Below are 20875 nucleotides of genomic sequence, written 5' to 3'. Positions count from 1 at the left end.
GTTTTAGGAAGGGATGTGCACATAGTTTTTACCAGTGCCCCATATGTAAATGTTATATGATTATATTATAATCTGAGATATTTTTCCTTAAAATTTGATTAAAAAAAAAAAAATTAAGCAGTCCATATGAGTGATCCTATATTGACGTGTGACATGGACATGCCAGCAATTTCTTAAGCATTTTCTGACTTGCCCATTATAAATCAACAGCAAAATAGGCCTAATATAATATAATGCAATAATATATAATATTCTGTCTGCACATTTGTAGTCTACTCTCTCTCTCTCTCTCTCTCTCTCTCTCTCTCTCTCTCTCTCTCTCTCTCTCTCTCTCTCTCCTGTTAATGCTATACTACAATTTGTAGCATTACAATTTGTCTGAATTATCCCAAAGACACAACAATAAATCATTCATTCATTGTAGACAAAATCACTGGCTGTCTTTTATTCATGCTGCCAAAGCTTTGCTTTCCCCAGAGTTTTTCTTTTCTTTTCTTTTCTTTCTGTTCCTTGAGTTTGCACTGAACTTGGGAAGAAAGGCTTTTTAAAATGCTGCTCCCGGTGCTTGAAACTAAATCCAAGAGGTTTTTCACCTGGATGAACTGGCTCCCTTTGGAGTTTACAAGCACCATCATCCAGTTTATTGATTTATTGATTACATACAGATATATCATGTTTATTTTGGACTGTGTCCTCCATTTTTTTGTCTGAAACTTTCTGTGCTACTGCTGCTGCCAGGACTTCCTTGAAAAATAAATTATTAATCTCAATGGCACTAAAATAAAAAAAAATAAGAAATAATAATAATAATAATAAAAAAAAACTTAACTGGACTGAAGTGTTGCATGATGCAGAGTAGGGGAAATGTTAATTCCTGTCTGTTAATGAGCTCATTTCCCTCCTGACAGCTGAAGACCCTCCTTGATTTTATCTGCACAAGACTCACACTGTCATTTTGTAGAAATACAAGCTACATACATATATACAGATACATATACAAATACATAAAACACCACATGCCACAAGATATACACACAGGATGTGTAGGACAAGTACAGTAAGGAAAAATAATTAATATTGGCAAAAATAAGCGACAATAAATTCCCATTTATCTGAAATAACAAACTAACATATAAAATGAGCTATTTTAAAACTGCATCATGAAAGTGAACATCAAAAATGCTGTGAGGTTTCTCTGAAGATTTTTTTTTTTTTTTTACTTTATTGTGAAGCAACATCACAGCAACTGCTGCAATAAAATAATTTAATTTTACAAATAAAACAAGAGGGCCGCTAGAAAAATAATGTGATTATAACATATTAAATAAAAAACGTTTTAATACGATTTTGTTAATATTAAATTATTATCAGTTACTTACAGATAAATACGAAAGAAAAAAAATAGGCATACGTAACGTCCACGGTTTCACGACACAAAGGTCAGCTTTGCGGCTGCAGTAAACATGGCTTCGCAGTTCAGCGGTGTGTTGCAGCTGACAGACCTCGATGACTTTATTACGCCTTCTCAGGTAGAGGAGTTTATTATTTTGGATATAAATTCACGTCTTATCCAAAGTAATGTCACGGACTCTCTATCCACACGTAAATACAGTCGATGTGTAAAGTGTATAGTTAGCTTGCTGCTTAGCTAATGTTAACTGTGTTGTAACGTCACGCAAAATGATGTTAGCGGCCAGAAAACTCAATAAAATGAATGTTACTACATATAAAGAGTAGGCTCTGAGTTCACTGTTTTACATTAAAGAGTAACGTTACTCAGACAGCAGGCTACAGTCGATAGTGTGCTAGTTAGATGGCAATGTGAGATGTGATGTAACACAAGTGTAATGTACGACTTCATGATGAATGAGCCACAGCTTCTACTTGAATGTCAATAACATGCAGGTATAAGAAGCAAATACAGCCCTAAACCCAGATTTTGTGGTTTTATTGCTTTGATGTGGACCAGGTCAGCTCATGTATTCATCCTGGTGCTTTTCCATCTCCTCAGACTTCATTATTATTGTGTTGTTTACAGTCAGCTGTATTGGCCTGATCACTTTGCTGTTTGCTTTGGCTGTATTGGTTCACACTGATCAGCTCATTTATATTGATCTGACTTCGCAGCCGTTCTCTGTCAGGACTGCTGAATTGGCCTCTCTACAATATGAAACCACCAATGTGCTTTTCAGCTAACTTGTCAGAGACTCAGTGAATATTCTCTCTCTTGGGTACCTGAGAGTAAGTCACCAAGCAGGTGGAACGGCTGGAACAGCTGTACTTGGACTATTAGCTGGTCTCTTCAGTACAGACAGACCTGCTACAAAGAAAGACAGTAATTGAATGTTGTCTTTTAATAACTGAGACCTGTCTGATTTCCATCCTTGCTGACCCAGATCTCCTTGTACTGGATGAAGCTGCAGATCCTCAGCACTGGTGTTGATGGTGCATTTGAGCAGAAGCGTTTTGCAGTTTGTTTCACAGCTGTATGTTCTGTCCTGTTTTGCAGCAATGTGTTAAACCGGTCAAAGTAGAGAAGAAAGGAGGTAAATCTGTGGCCAAAATTCAGATAGAAGATGATGGCAGTTATTTCCAAGTCAACAAGGTGGGTGTGGAGTTTTAATTTAATCAAAATGTAATTCAGCACTTGCATTTGAAGTGGTAATCCAAGTGTGAGTGACAAATTATTGTCCCACCGTTCTCCTCACCTCTGTAAATAACCCACCTACGTGGTGACTTGTGTTTGCAGGATGGTGGGAAGCAGAAGCTGGAGAAAGCAAAGATCACACTGAATGACTGTCTGGCCTGCAGCGGCTGTATCACCTCAGCTGAGAGCGTCCTCATCACACAGCAGAGCCACGAGGAGCTCTTCAAGGTGCTGCACAGCAACAAGGTAGAAACACCATACGGATGGACCTATATGTGTGTGTGCATGTGTTTATGTGTTATACTGCTGGTTAGCAAATCTCTGGGCTGTGATGAAAAATATTTTGTGTGTGTGTGTGTGTGTGTGTGTGTGTGTGTGTGTGTGTGTGTGTGTGTGTGTGTGTGTGTGTGTGTGTGTGTGTGTGTGTGCTGTCCCCCTGCAGGACGATGCAGCAGAGCAGAAGATAGTGGTGGTATCAGTGTCGCCTCAGTCCAGAGCCTCTCTGGCAGCACACTATGACCTCAGCAGCAGTGAGACGGGCAGGAGGCTTACTTCCTTCTTCAAAGGCCTTGGTGAGTGGAAATGAAACTTGTTTTCAGTCCCATGTAAATCACACATTCCACAGCGATGCGATAAATGAAGAGACAGGTTGTTGTTCAAGATGGTTGATCTTAAGAAATAAGACCCCGACAGAAAGTCAGTTTGTTGAACTCACTGTGAGGAGAGAACGGGGTGTTAACAGGATGCCGGTGTTGCAGGGGTTCACTACGTGTTTGACACCAGCTTTAGTCGGACCTTCAGCCTGCTGGAGAGCCAGAGGGAGTTTATAGAGCGTTTCCAGAATAAGGAGCAGGACAGCAAGGCCCTGCCCATGTTGACATCTGCCTGTCCAGGTACTATACTGAAACTATCGTAGAGCTTATATGTTTTTTATGTGTTATTTATATGTGTTTGTTTTCCTTGGGGAATGGGTTTTCTGACAAAATATTGTGACTGTAATGCTGCTTAGCAGCTGCCTTAGCTGTCCTAGATGTTTGTTTTATATAAAAGTTTTAATATAAGAAGAAGTGTCACTTGTTGAAGTGACATCTACTTTTCTTGATATTCTTGTATTAAGAGGAAACCTTTCTCACTGTGTACAGTATGTATGTTTTGTATGCTTGTTCAGGGTGGATCTGCTATGCAGAAAAGACTCATGGGGAGTTCATTCTTCCATACATCAGCACCACTCGTTCTCCACAGCAGATGATGGGCTCCCTGGTTAAAGGATATTTTGCTGAGCAACAGGTAGAACACAACAGAATATGTATTTGTGTGTGTGTGTGTGTGTGTGTGTGTGTGTGTGTGTGTGTGTGTGTGTGTGTGTTAAGGATGGGAGGAAGATGATGATGATGATGATGATGATGATGATGATGATGATGATGATGATGATGATGTCTTGTGTTTGCCATCAGGGGTTGAGTCCTCAGCAGGTCTACCATGTGGCAGTGATGCCCTGCTTTGACAAGAAGCTTGAAGCCTCCAGGTCAGACTTCTACCTGAACGCAGCAGAAACCCGAGAGGTCGACTGTGTCATCACCTCAGGTATGCGCTCTCTCTCTCTCTCTCTCTCTCTCTCTCTGCACACACGAGCTGTCAGGCATCCCCACGCTCTTGTTATCTGTACTTCAGTGTCTCTGTCATTACAGCCGAGGTTCAGAAAATGCTGGAGGAGGAAAATGTGTCTCTTAGTGATGTGGAGCCTGCACCTTTAGATCCAATGTAAGTGTTGTCCATTTTTTCATGAATCTCTAATAAAACAGGAAAGTGTATCAACAACCAGTTTGTGTTATTCTGAGAAAAGATAAACAGCCTTGTCATGAGGTATTAGTAGAGATGCAAAAAACAAATCAAATAGGCCTTTACATTTATGTGTGTGCATGTTTCCTCTGCATTTACTCAGCAGTGATGTGACATCAGAGCAAGAAAATAACTGTTTCAAGAGGAAACATGAAATCTGAAAAACAGGGATTTAACCAACATGGACACAATAGGTCCCTTGACTTAAAAGTGCTCCAAGCTCTACCACATCATAAAATCCCAGCAGAAATGCTGATGTGTCACTCTACATGCAGGTTCAGCAGTGTGTGTGGTGACGACTTCCTGAGTCACTCTGGCAGCGGCTCAGGCGGCTACCTCCACCATGTCTTCACCTCCGCTGCCAAGCAGCTGTTTGGAGAAGAGGTGAAGAACCTCATCTACAAGACCCTCAGGTGAGTCTGGTTCAGCTGCACGGCTCACAAAGAGGAAAACAAATCCTGATTTGACTAAAAAATAAAACTTGTGCTGCTTCAGAATGCTCTGTGGTGATTTGTGGCACAGAGTTATGTGCTTCCTAGATCTCAGTCAAGCTTGAATTCAGAACAAATGGAGAACAGGTCCAGTGCTCATGAAGAAAATCTTAAAAGGTTAAATGATATTAGAACAGCTTTCCTTCTTGAAGCCTTCAGGTCAGAGAGACTTGGCCGTGGCTGTTAGGTCATGTGACCAGGGATCCTAGAATCACTGGTGCTGCTTTAGAGGCTTTATAAACAAACTTGAGAGCTGTTCCACTGAAGGCCCTCTGTTTTCTCACCTCACCTCCACCCTCCACAGGAACAATGACTTCCAGGAGGTGATGCTAGAGAAAGATGGAGTTGTCCTGCTGCGCTTTGCTTTCACTTACGGCTTCCGCAACATCCAGAACCTCGTGCAGAAGCTCAAGAGGGGCAAATCGCCTTACCATTTTGTAGAAGTCATGGCCTGTCCCTCAGGTGAGGAGAAACATGCAAATGGTTGTCTTTACATGTGGGAAAATTTGAATATGTGCTGCTTAATCTCTGCTGGGGGAATTTGAAAGGACCATAACAGTGACTTTGCATGCACAAAATGTTTATACTTCACTTTTCTGCTAATCTTTTTTTCCAAAAGCAAGCAGTCATATTTTAGAACTCTTAACATTATTCCTACCTTTTTATCCAGCCATTGAAATCCATTCATACAAGACAAATGTAACTTTCTTAAATCATCCACATTACTTCTACCTAAAAGCAGCAGCAGCATTGTATTTTGATGACTTGACATTGGGCTTAGTGAAATGGTCTCTCCCCAGGAAAAGTTTTCTTTACACAGAAAATGATCAGTTCTGTGGTTTATGAATGGTGACAACTTTGTTGGCTGCAGAAGCACAATTATAAGAATCACAAGCTAGATGTTTCAACCAAAAATTTAAATTTGAATATCAAGTGATTTTGATTGTGTTGTGAAATCTTTAGTACCCCTGCATGATTCCCAAAATGTACGTAAAATGTTGTACTAAATGTGCACGTGTTGCACAGTTGACACCATCACAGGCAAATTCACATTTCAGTCAAACATTGGTGAAGTTTATATATCCACACAGAAGCTGTCGGGAGCTATTTTTCAGGGCCGTTTACAGAGTGTTTCCCCCACCTTCTGTCACCACTTCAGGCTGTCTGAACGGAGGAGGACAGTTGAAGCCCTTACCTGGTCAGAACCACAAGGAACTGCTGCAGAAGGTTGAGCAGCTCTACAAGGCAGAGCAGACTGTAGTGCCAGAGGAGGAGACGCGTGTGGCCGAGCTCTACCAGTCCTGGCTCAGCAGTGTGGGGGAGGAGAGAGCCAGAGAGCTGCTGCACACCCAGTACCACACTGTGGAGAAGATGACTAATGGACTCGTTATGAAGTGGTGAAGGAAGAGGAGCATTGTGTCGCCTGTTGTAGCCAAAACTCAAGTTCAGCTGAGAGGGTGCATTTTCAAAACTTGAAGAGATAAAAGAGTATTAACATCTCCTTATTGTTGACCGTGGCTTCAGAACCGTCCAAAAGAATGAACGACTCTCTCTGCCTGTCCTTCTGAGAGTGGATGGTGGTTGTGTGAGCAAAGTCACTGACAGGAAGTTGTGATGTCTGTTGGCACCCCTTTTGTCTTCCTTCCTTGTCCTGAATGCTGTTGGCCAAGTGGCACGCAGATACCAGGAACTACCAGAGCCTGTCATTTATGTCACAGGCTATAAATGATGCGCACAAGTCAAACCATATTATGTTTTGATAAGTATTTTTCTTCATGTACTGCAAATTGTGCTTTCAAGTTATAAATACCACAGCAAATGATTAATGCACTGATGTGAGATCTATTTTCACAACATTTCAAATGGAAATGTACACTAGTACTTCACACAAAGTAATATATGTGATCATTCCTGCCTTAATCTATTGATTATATTTATTCTGAATAATAAAAACAATTAACTGAAGCCATTTTGTCAGTGGCAAAATTTCAGCCTATCTGAAGAATATGTCATAACATACAGACTCGGACTGATATGTTTTATTGATTAATTTTCACTTCTGTGTACAGTTATAAGCTAGAGCAAACTGTGGGATGTAAACTTGGGGATGAAAACTTGGCAATTTACATTCATATTTTTGTGATCAACACTTTTTTTTTCCCTATCCCTGTGGTTAGTGTACAAATGCAACTTCTCAGACAGTCCTGTACCTTCACACTGTGTGTGGTCTATGTAGCAGATCAGTTATTTAAATTATACACGATTGTACACCAATTTAGCAGCGTTTCACCGTGACAGTAAGCAATTGGAAATACATACAAAATCTGAATTTAGTTAAAGTGACTCAGATAAATTAGGTAAAATGCAATACCCAGCAGGGAACAAACATCCATTATGAGTGCATAAGTGCATATCAAGGAAAGTACAAATCAGATAGGCCAGAAAAAAATTATACCAATTATTTACTGTGATAAATAATTTGTAAGACACATTAGACATTAAGTCCCATCGGCACTAGCAGGCCTTGCCTTGTGCAGAATGAGCTGGGAGACTGGCCCTTAAATTAAATAATTTTTTTAAAGTAGTTAATGGAAGCAACTTTACACTGACTGGTGTTTTTGTGCAAGCCATGGTTTTAGAAATTCTAAAATAACACACCCAGGACCAAATCAGTATAAATTAAATACCTTTAGGATAATATAAAGCAACTTAAATATAATTAGTTGCTTGCAACCAGGTTAAAAATGGATTTGCTTTGTGCTACATCCCATTGCAAATGAATGAGATCTGCTCTGCAACATGGTTGAACAGGTGTATCATATACAGCATCATCCAAGATGGCTGGTTTCTGCACTTTCCAGTCTTGCATGGTGTCTCACTGCACCACTCCAACAAAGACAACTTGCTGTTACCCAAACTGCAGGCCTCACTGGCAACAACTGGTAGCCCAGTACGTCCCATGTTAAGAGCTCCAGACCTGGCTGGACCTCAGGGTCTGAGCAGCCCCCACTCCAGAGCCAACATGGCGTGGGGAGGAACTCTCTCCTTGGGCTTCTTAAACTTGTCCTTCTCTCTCCGTAGGACTCTCAGCACCTCTATGGGGTCTGTCTTCCCTGTGAACTTCTGCACTCCTTCCTCCCTGCAGCAAAGGGTGGAGAGGTGAAAAAAGGAGAAAGTTTAACAAGGGCAAGGCATGGGACTAACTTTCTATGTCTTTTTTTTTTTTTTTTTTTAGGACAATAGAACCTCTAAATGCTGGGAGGCTGCCTGCCAAATTGTCAAACAGAGTAATAATAAACAATTTCTATTTCATCTTTCTTTCATAGTACAAAGCACTTCACATTTATGTAAACACAAACTGACAAATGCATGACATACATTAAGAAAGTAACAAGAAGCGGAGAAACAAATGTGGACAGAATGGTGTCCACCTAATTTTAATGAAAAATGAAACAACAAAATTCTAACATAAAACAAATACACTGAATGTAAGATGGCAAAAGTGAGTTTTCAGCTATTAACAGAAGATACAGAGTTAATTCAACTTATTACTTAAGACAAACTGTTTCAAATGTTAAGTGCGCTGACTGCAAAACAATTAGTACCTAAAAAATACAAACTCAACAGCCATGACCTCAGTGACTGGTGGCAATTTTCTACCTAATATGGCCCTCAACCTTCAATACCATCATATTAACAACTCACTGAATACACTACTATCTGCATACACAAACTTACGAGAGCCTGAGGAAAGGATTGTACTCAAACTCCTCCATTAATGTAGACGGCACTGTAGGTTTGTCATCATCGTCTCTGGCCTGCGAATGTGAGATACCAGACGGTCAAGCAAAACATCAAAATGCAATATCTTCTGTCGAGTTTCTTGAATTCAGACTTTAATATATGTCGCTCACCCTGGCCCAGCTCAGCATCTCCTTCACCTTCTCATTCTCTGGCTCCACTAACATGGCAAACTTCAGGTTCTTAATGGTGTACTCGTGTCCACAGAACACCTTCTACAAATGAATGAAACATTAATATTAGTTAAATGGTTAAATGACACAGTCAACAGACCACTGAGTTACATGCATATGCACAGTAGCAGAGTCAAAGTGCCTGGTTATTCTGAGCCTTAAAGAGTATTTCTCTGATCTGAGGGAGAAACACACAGTCCTCAAACCCCTCATTGTTTCGGTGTTTACTCAATTCTCTGAGTCAGTATTACAACAGCTCCCATCTGAGGTCATGTTAGCTGTTGTTAACCCTCTAGTGCACTCATTACCATGACCAAATGCCCATTTCTCCACTGACCGTGTCTTGAGGTAGAGAGCCCAGCACCTGGGTCAGGTTGTGGTACATCTGTTCGGCCGTGCCCTCAAAGAATCGCCCGCAGCCACCGACAAACAGTGTGTCCCCTATCAGCCACAACAGAGGACAATGGGATGTCAGAGATGGCAGTGGTTGGTCCCTGTGGTCCCACACAACACAGAAACGATGAGCAGTGTGTGTGCAGCCTAATGTGGATTCATATCTCTAGCCACTCAAAATGGAGTTACTTAGCATATTTGCCTCGGGACACACAATTGGTGTCGCTTGAAGTGACAGCGCACTTGTTCAAATTATTGTACCGTGCAAACATAAATTGTCTGGAAAATGTTGAATTTATCAGTGATTTGAACTGGTTCACCAGCTCTTTATGTTATCAGACAAAGACCTGTGAACACAGCAGGGGCGTCAGTGCACTCATCCTCCCAAACAAAGTAGCACATGTGACCAGAGGTATGGCAGGGAGTAAATAGGCACCTCACATTGATGGAGTTAAACTGCAAATGGAGAAAACACAATATCAAGAGACGATATGGCCGAGAGAAAGAGCAAACTGAAATTTTTGGTGCACTTCATATGTGAACATCATTATCGGGACAGTGGCCGAGAAAAGCCGGCACGCTCCTGTTACATCAGCTCTGTGTAGGCACCTTGAGTTCCTGAGCATTGGAGACTTTGTCAGTCAGCCCTCCGATGCGATCGTCTCCCCCGTACACCCTCAGCCCTGGAACCTCCTTCAGCAGAGCCTCGTTCCCTCGAGCATGATCCCTGAGGAGGGAGCACGAGCTTATTGCATCACCATGGGCTCATATAGAAAACACTGAATCTGAACTATCACATCTTTCAGAAAACAAACTCTTACCAGTGATGATGTGTGGTAAGAACTGCCTTAAGTGACAAGCCCTCTCTCTTCACTATTTCTAACAGCTGTCAAAGAAAACACATCACATTCACCATTTGTCATTATGCCAATATATGGAGTGTATAGCCTCAAATTCATATTATTCACAACCAAAACAGTGGACATGGGTGGACATTGGATTTAGCTGCATTTTTTAGAGGAAATCCCTCTCTCACCCGGTGGGGCACAGCAGGGTCCACGGCGATGGCCTCTTTACTCTGCTCGTCAATCACAAGGTACATGTAGTTGTCCTCCAGGATGGAGATCACCTTTACCTTCATGGCACCAGTCGCGCATGCGCACTGCTGTGGGCGACGCTGCTCAGGAAGAAGAGCTTCTATTATTCAAGATTCGCGTTGGTCAAGGCCTATTAAATGTTTCACAAGCCAGCTTGGCATCCGCGACCGCTGTCAAGTGTGCATCGGCGGACTGAGCTAGTGGAAAGTATGCTAATGAAAGTATGCCACCGTGTTGTACCGTCACACTGCCGCCCAAAGCACCATAACGCTGCAGTAATCTGATGAAGCTGCAACTTTGACGCATACGGAAACTGTCTGCACGATTTAAGATTTAAAACCATTTACCTTGATGTAGCTGATTGCAGATTGGTCTTTTTTTTTCTCGCACCGCTTCAACTCACTGAAAATGTTTATTCAACATTTCGGCTGCTTTCGGACTGGTGAGGCAGGCTATCGCGACATCGTCAACCAGCAAATGTCAAATCTGAGGCATTTTAATCGAGCCGGAAACATCAAACAAGCGAATCAAACACTGGAAAATAAAAGTTACATGTGCGATCGAAAATAAATAATGTAATAAAACTCATGTCTGTCATCGTTTTATACACCGAACGTGTTTTATTGCTTTACTGTAAACAGCGTCATGCAAGACTCCATGTAAAGTTGGAAATTAACATACAGAGGAGAAAGGATCGATTAACTTTTTACCAGGGCAGGTAATGATTGGTGAACTGGATAAATGAAAAGACAAGACCGTTCCTGCAAAATTAAGTTAGGCCTTTATGAAAGCTGACAAAACTGATTCGAAACAATTATCAAAGACATTAAACAATTTCATAAGAAAGCGTTTTTGTATTATGATAAATAAGTGACAAAGGGATCACCTCATTAATTTACAGAAATTTCACGTTACACTGTGGCTCACGCATCTCCCTACCTTGTTAAAGCTCCAGTGCAAAGGGAGCTGCATTTCTGTTTCAGGATACATTTTAATAGAGGATCTAGTGAAACTGTCAGCACTACATACATATGACTGGCCTTTGAAAACCTCTTTATATGGGCTGTCAACAGAATTAAATATTGTGAAATCCAATCTATGTCGTGGCATGAATGATCTGCCAGATTCAACCAGAGTTTAGTGAGTGCTCTAACCGGGCAACATTATGCATAGCTATTTAGGCCCCTTGTCTGTCAAGCAATAACCAGAAATCAAATCTTCATGCTGGGTGTTTATGCTCCAACACTGGATGGTTGTTCCCCAAAGGAAAAAAAAAAAAGGTATCCATTAAGTGGCACAATTAAAGGGATGGTTAGGCTCTCCTCAGAGCTATAAACTCTACCATCTAAGCATCAAAAACTGGATGAAAAACCCAAAACAAATATATTCATTGACTTAGAAATCAAAATACAATTTTTCCTGAGTTAAAGTCATTGCACTGGATCTTTAAAGTTTTCAGCTCTGGCTTCACACATTTCAACACAGTGAAACAGCATTTGCACATCAATATATTACAGCAAATTATTACTGTACTGACTCTTAATGCTGTCCATGCTTAAACTGTGCATTTACAAATTAAAGAGCTTTTTTTTTTTTTAAATTAAAAGCATTCACTGACTGTGCACATATACATTTATACATTCTATTAGGTCAACACTGCTTACTATAGCTAAAACGATGATGATTTTGTTTGGATGAAATAAACTTATTATCATGTTAGGTCTGGACACAGAGAGAAGAAAACATGACCCTGTAATGACAGAGTGAATATGGTGTTTCAAGTTTAAGCTCTTAAAATGGACCAAAGTTATTTTGTTTCCACGGACGGCTTGTAGTGCTGTGACAGTAAGCTGTGGTAGCATGAGGGCATTGGGCATCAATCTTTGGGCACCTTGAAGCCATCTTTTTCTTTCCGAAGACTTCTCATGGTTTCAACAGGCTCTGTCTGTTTTACATGGTCTTGTACCGACTTCTCCCTGCAGTAAACAACAAACAAATGATTGGGAATTAGTTTTGAAAATCGAAATTCGCTGCAACATGCATAGCATTTGTGTTTCTGCGTGAGAGCAAGATTCATCAAGTTGCGCGTACTTTACTCTCATGAAAGGGTTAAATGTGAACTCATCCGCCACTGTGGAGGGGATGGTAGGCTCTCCATCGTTGTATTTCTCCTGCAGCAATACAGAAAAAAATCATAAGTGAGCAGCACATATTTGATAAAGACAGTATCACGAGCTTGGGACATGCATAGTGGGTCAGATACCTTAGCCCATGCGAGCTTCTTCAGAATAACCTCATTGTCTGGTTCCACATGACGTGCAAATTTCAGATTGCTGACAGTGTACTCATGACCACAGTAAACACGCTGAAACACAAACATACTGTTGTTAGTCCTTAGAGACATGCTTCATTAAAGTATTACATTTCAATATGACCATTTTATTTTGTTACAAGAGTTTGCTGAAGACTTTAGATAAGCTTTGAAATCCTATTTTAACTCAACATCAGTCCACTGTAGTTAAAAGGTTTACAATATTATCTATAAGAAAGCATTCTCTTATCTAGATTCAGCTGTCACCTGCAGTTAGTTATTATCTGAAACCCTCTGTCAATTACTCTGACAATGATTCCTGTATTCTTATAATGGTTACACTGGCATCACAGATTGAGAGATTAACACACTATATCAAGATATTTACTGTTTCAGGAGGCAGCCGTCCCAGAATTTCTATCAAGGCTTTGTACATCTGCTCTGCTGTACCTTCAAAGAATTTACCACAGCCAGCCACAAACAGCGTGTCCCCTGCGTTTAAAAAAATAAATGGATAATAAATACAAGTCCGAAGGGGAACGGAGGTGAGCTACGACAATCTGCTGATTAGTTAAGGGGGTTACAATCACACTAATTGAGAAATAAAAGTGTTTGTCAGAGCCTAGATTTTCTCTGACATTACCAGTTATTAAAAGTATAGCTTAGCTGAAACACTACTGATACCTGTGAAAACAGCTGGTGGGTCAGTGCTGCTTTCTTTTGTCACATAGTAGCAGATGTGACCAGTTGTGTGACATGGAGTAAAGAGGCATTTAACATTGAGAGTGCCAATCTAGGAGAGAAAAACACCAGTGAGTGAACATCTGTCTCTGTAATAACATACAGAGACACCGAGCGATGTCTAAGGCCGCTCAAATCTCATCTGGAGTGTAGATTATGTGGATTGATGGTCTTACTTTGAAAGTGCTGGAGTGAGAGACTTTCTTTGTAAGGGCATCAACTCTGTCATCGCCTCCATAGACCTTCAGCCCAGGAATTAGTCTGACCATCTTCTCATTTCCACCAGCGTGATCCCTGCAGACAGAGTGGTTGGTGTATTGTAACACCTCTGTGGTGCCTCATGATCAGGCACTTGAATGCACAGTGAGACAGCGTGGAGCAGAGTATGGAGCAGTATACTGCTTTCTTAGCATGTGTGAATGTTACCGGACACAGTACTTGCCCTTGCACAGTACTAAAATATTTATTGGTACACTGAAATGATAGCACTGAAATGTTAGCTGTTGATTGTTTATAGTATGCTGGCTGATATATTGTTTGCTGGAGGCATGGCTGCCCTGGCTCATCAGCTGGGGTCCAAACAGCTCTTATGACTACCTCACATGCAATATTAGGAATGGGGGGTAAAAAGATGATACAGTTACAAATCACACTTTTTTTGTTTGATGATTTTTGTGTTTCAATGCTGACCCTGAATCAATATTCTGTCCTTATTTTAGAATATTTGTGTTTCATTCAAGGTGAAAAAACACCCATTAGAATGCAACATACGGTGGTGTGACCTATTCAAACAAACATTTGCTTCTGGATCTCTAACGCCTGCAGAAAATGTTCTCATGCTCTCTCATGATAAATGTCTTTGGAAATATGATTAAACTGTTTTCCACAGTCCACTGTTTGAAAAAAAAGTAATGCAAAATTACAAAATATCACAAAATCAAACCGCAACACTTACAGAATCACAATGATTGCAGAACCATAAATCATATTGAATCAACACCCAATTATCATGAATCATATGGTATTGGGGGGCCCATCCCTATTAAATATCAATATCTATTTTATAAGTCAGACCAGGGTCATACATTGCATCAGTTTTGCTGAACAGCTCTTACAGGTTGACTGGCCATTTGAAGCTTTCCGTTATTATAATAAATGATATAATTTGGCTTCTGTGCTGCTGTGCACACCAATCCAGGCCAGCCAGTTATAAAATGACTGATGAGTCAATGAATGTTGAGAAGTAGGGATATAGTCCAGTCATTTTATGAAAAAACCTAGGACAAATTGCAAGAGAAGCAAACTCAACTGATTTTGTATCCTCAGTTTGTCCTGAGTGAGGGAAAAAAAGTCCCAGGAAATCCAATTGGTGGAAAGTTTTGAAAATCACCTATTTATGACCACATATTACCAAAAAACACTGTTTTTAACACACACGGGAAAGGGTTCAAAATTTTACTTTCAGATATCACTATAAAAATTCATAAGTTGATTACACACACAAAGACAAGAAAAAAAGTCAATTACAAGTTCTTTGAATTATTCTGTTTACACATGCATATCACACATCTGATTTGATATGCGCTAATAAGGAATATAAGGAATAAATGCCAGAACAGATATTTAAACAGTGAATTAAAAGGTTACTATATATATATATAGTAACCTTTTAATTCACTGTTACATAGTAACCTTTTAATTCAAGGTTACTATATATATAGCAACCTTTTAATTCATTGTTTAAATGTCTCTTCTGGCATTTATTCCTTATATTCCTTATTAGCGCATATCAAATCAGATAATGTGTGATATGCATGCGTAAACAGAATAATTCAAAGAACTTGTAATTGACTTTTTTTCTTGTCTTTGTGTGTGTAATCATCTTGTGAATTTTTATAGTGATATCTGAAAATAAATTTTGAACCCTTTCCCCTGTGTGTTAAAAACAATGTTTTTTGGTAATGTGTGGTCATAAATAGGTGATTTTCAAAACTTTCCACCAATGGGATTTCTTGGGACTTTTTTTTCCCTCACTCAGGACAAACTGAGGATACAAAATCAGTTGAGTTTGCTTCTCTTGCAATTTGTCCTAGGTTGACCCCAATTTTGGCCTAAAATTACTGGACTAATAAACCTAAGCGCAGGTTTGGTACAGGGAAGCGTGAGTGACCTTAGCTGTATTTGGTGTTGAAAATGATGTCAGGGTGTTGAGGACCTAATTAAGCAAAATATCTATGATGGGGAGGTGTGCACCTAATAACCCAAATACCAAATCTGCACTCACACACGTAGCCGTGTACCATTTAGATGAAGTGGCTGTGGAAAGATGCTGCCTGCCTGTCTTGTAGATTTATGACCGCAAAGTCTGATGTCCTCTCTAATCACTATTTGTGGGTTCTTGCACCTTTCTTTTGAACTGGACATCCATATGAAAGCTCACTGTGGATTATGACACAGAGGACTGCAACATGAAATTCTACATATTGGTAGAATAAGGGGATAAGCAAACATTTGGCCTACCAATGATGATGAGTGGTCAGGACTGTTGTGAGTCTTACACCATGTTTTCTGATGGCCTCTACAACCTGTTAGGAGCAAAACTGCCTGATCACAAAAAGGTCTAACCTGAAGCACAGATACCAAACAGTAACACTGAGAAAAGCTTATCAAGTGTAAGTTCACGTTTAGTTAGAGCCCCAAATCACTGTTTACAGCCTCAAAGGGCACTTCAGGTCCACAGGTTTACAACAGACAAACTCCTCACAGCGGGCGAGACAGTTCAACACACCTTTACTGGCTCAACAGGGTCAACAATCGCTGCTTCTTTTGTGTCTTCATCAATCAGTAGGTACATGTAGTTGTCGCTGAGTGCTGGGAGAAGCTCTATCTTCATATTTGCTTGTTCCACCAAGGCGGATTTCCTTATTGGGGTGTGAAGAAAAGCGGCTACTTGGGCATGGACTTTCACAGGTGCTACATAGAAAAAAACAACTCATGCAAATAACACAACAGGTGCCATTTCCTGAAAGCTCATTAAATTACACTGTCACTGAGACGAATTAATGCCAGCAACATAAGATTTAAAAAAAAAAAAAAAAAAAAAAAAAGTTAGTCTGTGATCATCTTAGTTTTTGAGAATGACAGGTCATGAATTTTGCAATGCTTTAATGGGTATTTTTTGAACTAACAAAAACTACCAGCACCGTATTGTAAATCATTTAAGCTACAACAAAATCGGAATTATGAGGATGATGCAAGAGCGCACGGAGGCTTGCTCAGCCAGCTGCGCCTAGTGAACAGCTTTACTTAGAAAGCCAAGTGCGACAGAAAGGGCTCAAGCTAACTCTATTAGCAATCTTGAGCTAGTTATAACACGCAGAAGGCGAATCTTGCATGGCAAAATGCGTCGTATGTAGATTTAATGCGTGCAAAAAATGGAGGCATGTGACGTACCAGACTTGTAGGCGGCTGCTGCTCCAAATACACCTAGGGTGCAGGCACTCCCTATTAGAGACCGCAATAACATAACAACACTGTAGCTGCGTGGTTATTACATTAGCTTAAACCAGAAAAGTTGAGTTTTCCCTTCAGTTCCGCCTATTTCTCAACTTTAACCTTGTGTTTTCCACCAATCAGGTGTGGGGGAGTGGAGCGTATAACCGGGTAGTTAAAGCGAACAGATAATTGGTGTACTGTTGTCGTTAAATAAGCTCATTCATGTCTTAATGTCTCCTAATGCGCATTTCTGTTTACATCATGGTGTACATATGCAATTACGTCAATCAAGCTGTTATGACTACCAGCGTCGCAGGGATAGGTTGGTGTTCATGTCCCTCGTGGCGTGCCGTAGTTTTGCCACCTAGCGTAAGGGAAGTGAGCGGCGGTCACCGGTCAAAGGTTGTTTAACTTTTACCAGGTGCAGACTGCCTCAAAGCGGCTGAAACCTTCATATTATCTCTGCAATGTCCACGCGAAACGTGTCTCGGTTTTGGGAGTGGGGGCGGAAGATAATCTGTGTGGGACGAAACTACGCAGACCACGCAAAAGAGCTGAAGAACGCAGTTCCGTCAGAGCCTGTGCTCTTCTTGAAGCCACCTTCTGCATATGTGCGAGAGGGCTCTCCTATTCTGGTGCCCCTGTACAGCAGTAACCTGCACCATGAGGTCGAGCTGGGGGTGGTGATTGGGAAGGGGGGCACGGCCATCCCGCAGACAGCTGCCATGGAGCACGTCGCGGGCTACGCTCTGTGCCTGGACATGACAGCTCGGGATGTGCAGGACGAGTGCAAGTCCAAGGGTCTGCCGTGGACCCTGGCCAAAGCTTTCAACACCTCTTGCCCCATCAGTGAGTTCATTCCCAAAGAGCACATCCCCGACCCGGGAAACGTCAAGCTGTGGCTGAAGGTGAACGACCAGCTGCGGCAGAGCGGCTCCACCTCCCAGATGATCTTCTCCATTCCTTTTCTCATCAGCTACATCAGCGAGATCATCACCCTGGAGGAGGGCGACCTCATCCTGACCGGGACCCCGAAAGGTGTCTCGGCTGTGCAGGAGCATGATGAACTGGAGGCCGGGATAGAGGACGTGATCACCATGACTTTCAAAGTAGACAGACAAGACTAGAAGAGAGACATGCGTCAGACATTTAACGCAGAAGAAGCAGTTACCAGAGTGTTCATTTGGTCAGAAAGCCGATATTATTCACATTAAAAAACACTGCAGCATGGAGACTGCAGAAAAAGCAGGATGAAGTAAGAAGTACATGTCCAGGAGAGGTCAGAGGAAAGGTGCATCTCCTCCTCTTGCCTCTTACTCTTTGGATCAGCAGATGGCAGTGCTGCAGCACACAGTCACTGAGAGACTTCAACATATTTACTATGTTGACCTGAGGCTTATACTCCTTTTGTGCACACTGCCAGAAACAGGATCACTGTGTGATTATATCGATTAACCTCATGAACTCAGCCAGCAAAGAAAATGAATACTGTTGTAATTTGTTCACTGTAACAATGGAATTGAAAGTGGATTGTCACCCTGTGTAGCTATTTTTCCAGCTCATGTATTAGCCAAAAGCAATAGATTCATGCTTGAATGTGTACGCAAAACTACAAGGAGCAGCATCATTTGCATTTGCACCGTGTACATACAAGAAGAATGATAGTGATATATTTTAAGCTTGTGTGCTTCTCTTCAAAGCTGCTTCAACCTAAAGGACGTTACTTACACTTACATCCATCACTACATGCTGAATGTATTTTGGCACAAGCTTCAGAGGCTTAAGCGTCCCAATGAAATACGGTTTGTAAAATCCCAGATGAGTTCAAGTTGACAAATTAGTGAAGGGATTTAGAGGACAGTGGAGGTTTTGGCACCGGCTAACTTGTGTTCCTCTTAAGTCTGAAACTTATCCTTGTGGCTTAGTAGAGATGGATTTCTTTTAGAAGTTTTGATCAGGTTGTACTCATGCACCATGGCCTCTGTGTGCTCTGTATATGACAGTATGAACAGGATCTTTGATAGGTTATTGTAATTTATCAGCAAGCCCTATTGCTCCCTCAGGACTTTTCTGGTTTCATTTCACATGTTGCTCTTTCACAGCTTTTTTTTTTTTTTTTTTTTTTAATGGAAATTTGCTTTCTAGGCATTCACGCTTAAAACATAATCTGTCCTAGCCATCTCATTTCTGTTCATTTTTTTTTTTTTTTCTTACCAGTGTGATCCATTAAGAGGATTCTGCAAATCTTGTTACTTTACCCAATCCCTATCAATAAGGTTCATTAAAGTGACATGATTTATAATATCTCCTTCCTCCAGTGTCACTGTGGCTGGTCTTGTGTGGTACTTAAAGGCAGCCTACCTGCATGGTAACCACATTCTTCCAAGGGTGTTAAACATCTGTTCTAGCTTCAATTACATTTCTCCCACAGGCCTCTCTGTTTTCAGGATCAATCAAAGCCTCCCTCAGCCGGTCCCAGGCCAGTCTGCTGCAACCTGAGTCTCTGTGTACTTCATCCTCCCACACCTCTAGGGCATCTTATCACCAAGCCTCATGGGACCCAGCACTGGCCCTCAGGGGACACAGGGGTCATGCATGTCCATCAGTTGAGCAGTTATGACAGATTCACATGGATTTGGGAAAGGTAGGTGGGCTCTCTTTTCCCACCATGTTAGAGTAGGGCTAGGGCAGCGCACAATATGGCATGTGCGCACAGGTGTTGTCTTTTATGAGCTATGAATCATACTATTCATCGTCCCCTCGTGACGGACGGTGTTACACCCTCTCGGGCCTTAACAATGGCTTCAAAGCTCCAGTGCAGTTCTGGTTTAGCATTCACCGTATGAAGTAGTATGTTGTCATCAGTGAGAAGCCTGAGAAGGCGCACTCAACATTTTCAAAGGGTAGTGGATTACCTGGAGACCGCCGTCCTCCCACCCAACACACACAAATGCACAGGAACAATCACATTTTTCATGACATAAAGTCAAACAATAATGTCAGTGAGTCACAGAGTCTAAGGCTGGGCTCAGACTACAGGAGTTTTGGGCTGATTCAACCCCTATTCATCCCTCCTGACTATCGGAGGAGAAACCCTATCTCGGACCTTAGCCGATACTGATGTTCGGCCCAGATTATGTGAGGAGGTTACAGATCCAGACTCACAATATCAAACATACTTGACATTTGGGATTCAAAATCTGGATAATTTCACTGCTTTCCAAGTGGGACCATGACAGCCAACAGCAAGCTGTTGCGCGGGTGTGTTGGAGGACTGAGAGGGAGGAGAGGCTTGTCAATATGTGGCAAGAGCACAACTGCCCTACATAAACCGTCTTTCAAGTAGCGATGCGCGGAACGGCTCTGACGCCATCCGAATGCGCGTGCACGTATTAATCATCCACAGTTACAACTGCTGTAAGTCCTGCGTAAATACGCACAGCCTGCCTGTTGATGGGGAGAGTTATCGTCTCTGCTGTGGGGGATCACTGCACATATTTAATAAAGTCAACTGAGAGGTTCTTTTCACCCACTGGCAAAATATCGTCTACTAATCAGAATATCATTTCAAGACATATAACTGACATAATAACACACACACACACACACAGAGAGAGAGAGAGAGGTGGTGTATTACTCCCTCTGGCACAATAATCTTAATAATATCCTGTAGTGTATGATGCTCCATTATTTTCAAATCTTGTAGTGTGTACATGTTTCAGACCAGAGAGAACATCTGTGAGGAATCTCCCTATGTGCGTGATCCTACCCCATTTTAAATTGTAAACTCATGTAGTCTGATCGAGGCTCTCAGAGTCTCTGTCTATGTCAGTGAGTGTTAGTGGGTGTCAACGGGTGCCAGTGAGTGTCAGTTTCTTTGAGAGCAC

The 20875-nt window shown here is 41.4% G+C and overlaps 4 protein-coding genes across 5 annotated transcripts; 2 read left to right on the top strand and 2 right to left on the bottom strand.

Annotated features, from left to right (window-relative positions):
• Positions 1–1425: 1425 nt before the first annotated feature.
• On the top strand, positions 1426–6942 carry narfl (nuclear prelamin A recognition factor-like). Its single transcript, XM_030058625.1, has 11 exons — positions 1426–1529; positions 2510–2605; positions 2750–2893; positions 3090–3219; positions 3406–3540; positions 3816–3934; positions 4102–4231; positions 4336–4408; positions 4762–4899; positions 5282–5439; positions 6137–6942. The coding sequence occupies exons 1-11, from the start codon at positions 1464–1466 to the stop codon at positions 6376–6378; spliced, it is 1431 nt and encodes a 476-aa protein (XP_029914485.1). The 5' UTR covers positions 1426–1463; the 3' UTR covers positions 6379–6942.
• Positions 6943–7064: 122 nt separating this feature from the next.
• On the bottom strand, positions 7065–10941 carry LOC115364170 (hydroxyacylglutathione hydrolase-like protein). The gene is made up of 9 exons (XM_030058626.1): positions 10789–10941; positions 10381–10521; positions 10166–10230; positions 9954–10071; positions 9692–9800; positions 9289–9392; positions 8892–8993; positions 8716–8795; positions 7065–8116 (listed from the first exon to the last, which is right to left on the bottom strand). The coding sequence occupies exons 2-9, from the start codon at positions 10483–10485 to the stop codon at positions 7966–7968; spliced, it is 834 nt and encodes a 277-aa protein (XP_029914486.1). The 5' UTR covers positions 10486–10521; positions 10789–10941; the 3' UTR covers positions 7065–7965.
• Positions 10942–11033: 92 nt separating this feature from the next.
• Positions 11034–17255, bottom strand: LOC115363764 (hydroxyacylglutathione hydrolase, mitochondrial). 2 transcript variants are annotated; one of them, XM_030058055.1, is made up of 9 exons: positions 16947–17255; positions 16282–16466; positions 16014–16078; positions 13670–13787; positions 13437–13545; positions 13141–13244; positions 12705–12806; positions 12533–12612; positions 11034–12417 (listed from the first exon to the last, which is right to left on the bottom strand). In XM_030058055.1, the coding sequence occupies exons 1-9, from the start codon at positions 17017–17019 to the stop codon at positions 12318–12320; spliced, it is 936 nt and encodes a 311-aa protein (XP_029913915.1). In that variant the 5' UTR covers positions 17020–17255; the 3' UTR covers positions 11034–12317. The 2 variants fall into 2 exon arrangements, with proteins under 2 accessions (XP_029913915.1, XP_029913916.1); XM_030058056.1 differs by having other exon boundaries at positions 16282–16414.
• Positions 17256–17348: 93 nt separating this feature from the next.
• fahd1 (fumarylacetoacetate hydrolase domain containing 1) lies at positions 17349–19292 on the top strand. Its single transcript, XM_030058057.1, has one exon. The coding sequence runs from the start codon at positions 17456–17458 to the stop codon at positions 18113–18115; it is 660 nt and encodes a 219-aa protein (XP_029913917.1). The 5' UTR covers positions 17349–17455; the 3' UTR covers positions 18116–19292.
• The last annotated feature ends 1583 nt before the right edge of the window (positions 19293–20875 follow it).

Source organism: Myripristis murdjan, chromosome 8 (assembly GCF_902150065.1).
Source record: "Myripristis murdjan chromosome 8, fMyrMur1.1, whole genome shotgun sequence".
NCBI lineage: Eukaryota > Metazoa > Chordata > Actinopteri > Holocentriformes > Holocentridae > Myripristis > Myripristis murdjan.
This window is presented reverse-complemented; position numbering and strand designations above follow the sequence as displayed.

What these genes read in the sequence shown, in the direction of transcription:
- narfl (XM_030058625.1), top strand. Translation starts at nt 1,464, where the DNA reads ATGGCTTCGCAGTTCAGCGGTGTGTTGCAGCTGACAGACCTCGATGAC. An exon ending in CCTGCACCTTTAGATCCAAT is followed by an intron (nt 4,409 to 4,761) that starts GTAAGTGTTGTC and finishes CTCTACATGCAG; the next exon opens with GTTCAGCAGTGTGTGTGGTG. An exon ending in AGTCATGGCCTGTCCCTCAG is followed by an intron (nt 5,440 to 6,136) that starts GTGAGGAGAAAC and finishes TCACCACTTCAG; the next exon opens with GCTGTCTGAACGGAGGAGGA.
- LOC115364170 (XM_030058626.1), bottom strand. Translation starts at nt 10,485, where the DNA reads ATGAAGGTAAAGGTGATCTCCATCCTGGAGGACAACTACATGTACCTT. An exon ending in CCAATGCTCAGGAACTCAAG is followed by an intron (nt 9,801 to 9,953) that starts GTGCCTACACAG and finishes CTCCATTTGCAG; the next exon opens with TTTAACTCCATCAATGTGAG. An exon ending in AGATGCTGAGCTGGGCCAGG is followed by an intron (nt 8,796 to 8,891) that starts GTGAGCGACATA and finishes TCACATTCGCAG; the next exon opens with GCCAGAGACGATGATGACAA.
- LOC115363764 (XM_030058055.1), bottom strand. Translation starts at nt 17,019, where the DNA reads ATGTTATTGCGGTCTCTAATAGGGAGTGCCTGCACCCTAGGTGTATTT. An exon ending in AGCAGCCGCCTACAAGTCTG is followed by an intron (nt 16,467 to 16,946) that starts GTACGTCACATG and finishes TTTTCTATGTAG; the next exon opens with CACCTGTGAAAGTCCATGCC. An exon ending in AACCCTTTCATGAGAGTAAA is followed by an intron (nt 12,418 to 12,532) that starts GTACGCGCAACT and finishes TGTTTACTGCAG; the next exon opens with GGAGAAGTCGGTACAAGACC.
- fahd1 (XM_030058057.1), top strand. Translation starts at nt 17,456, where the DNA reads ATGTCCACGCGAAACGTGTCTCGGTTTTGGGAGTGGGGGCGGAAGATA.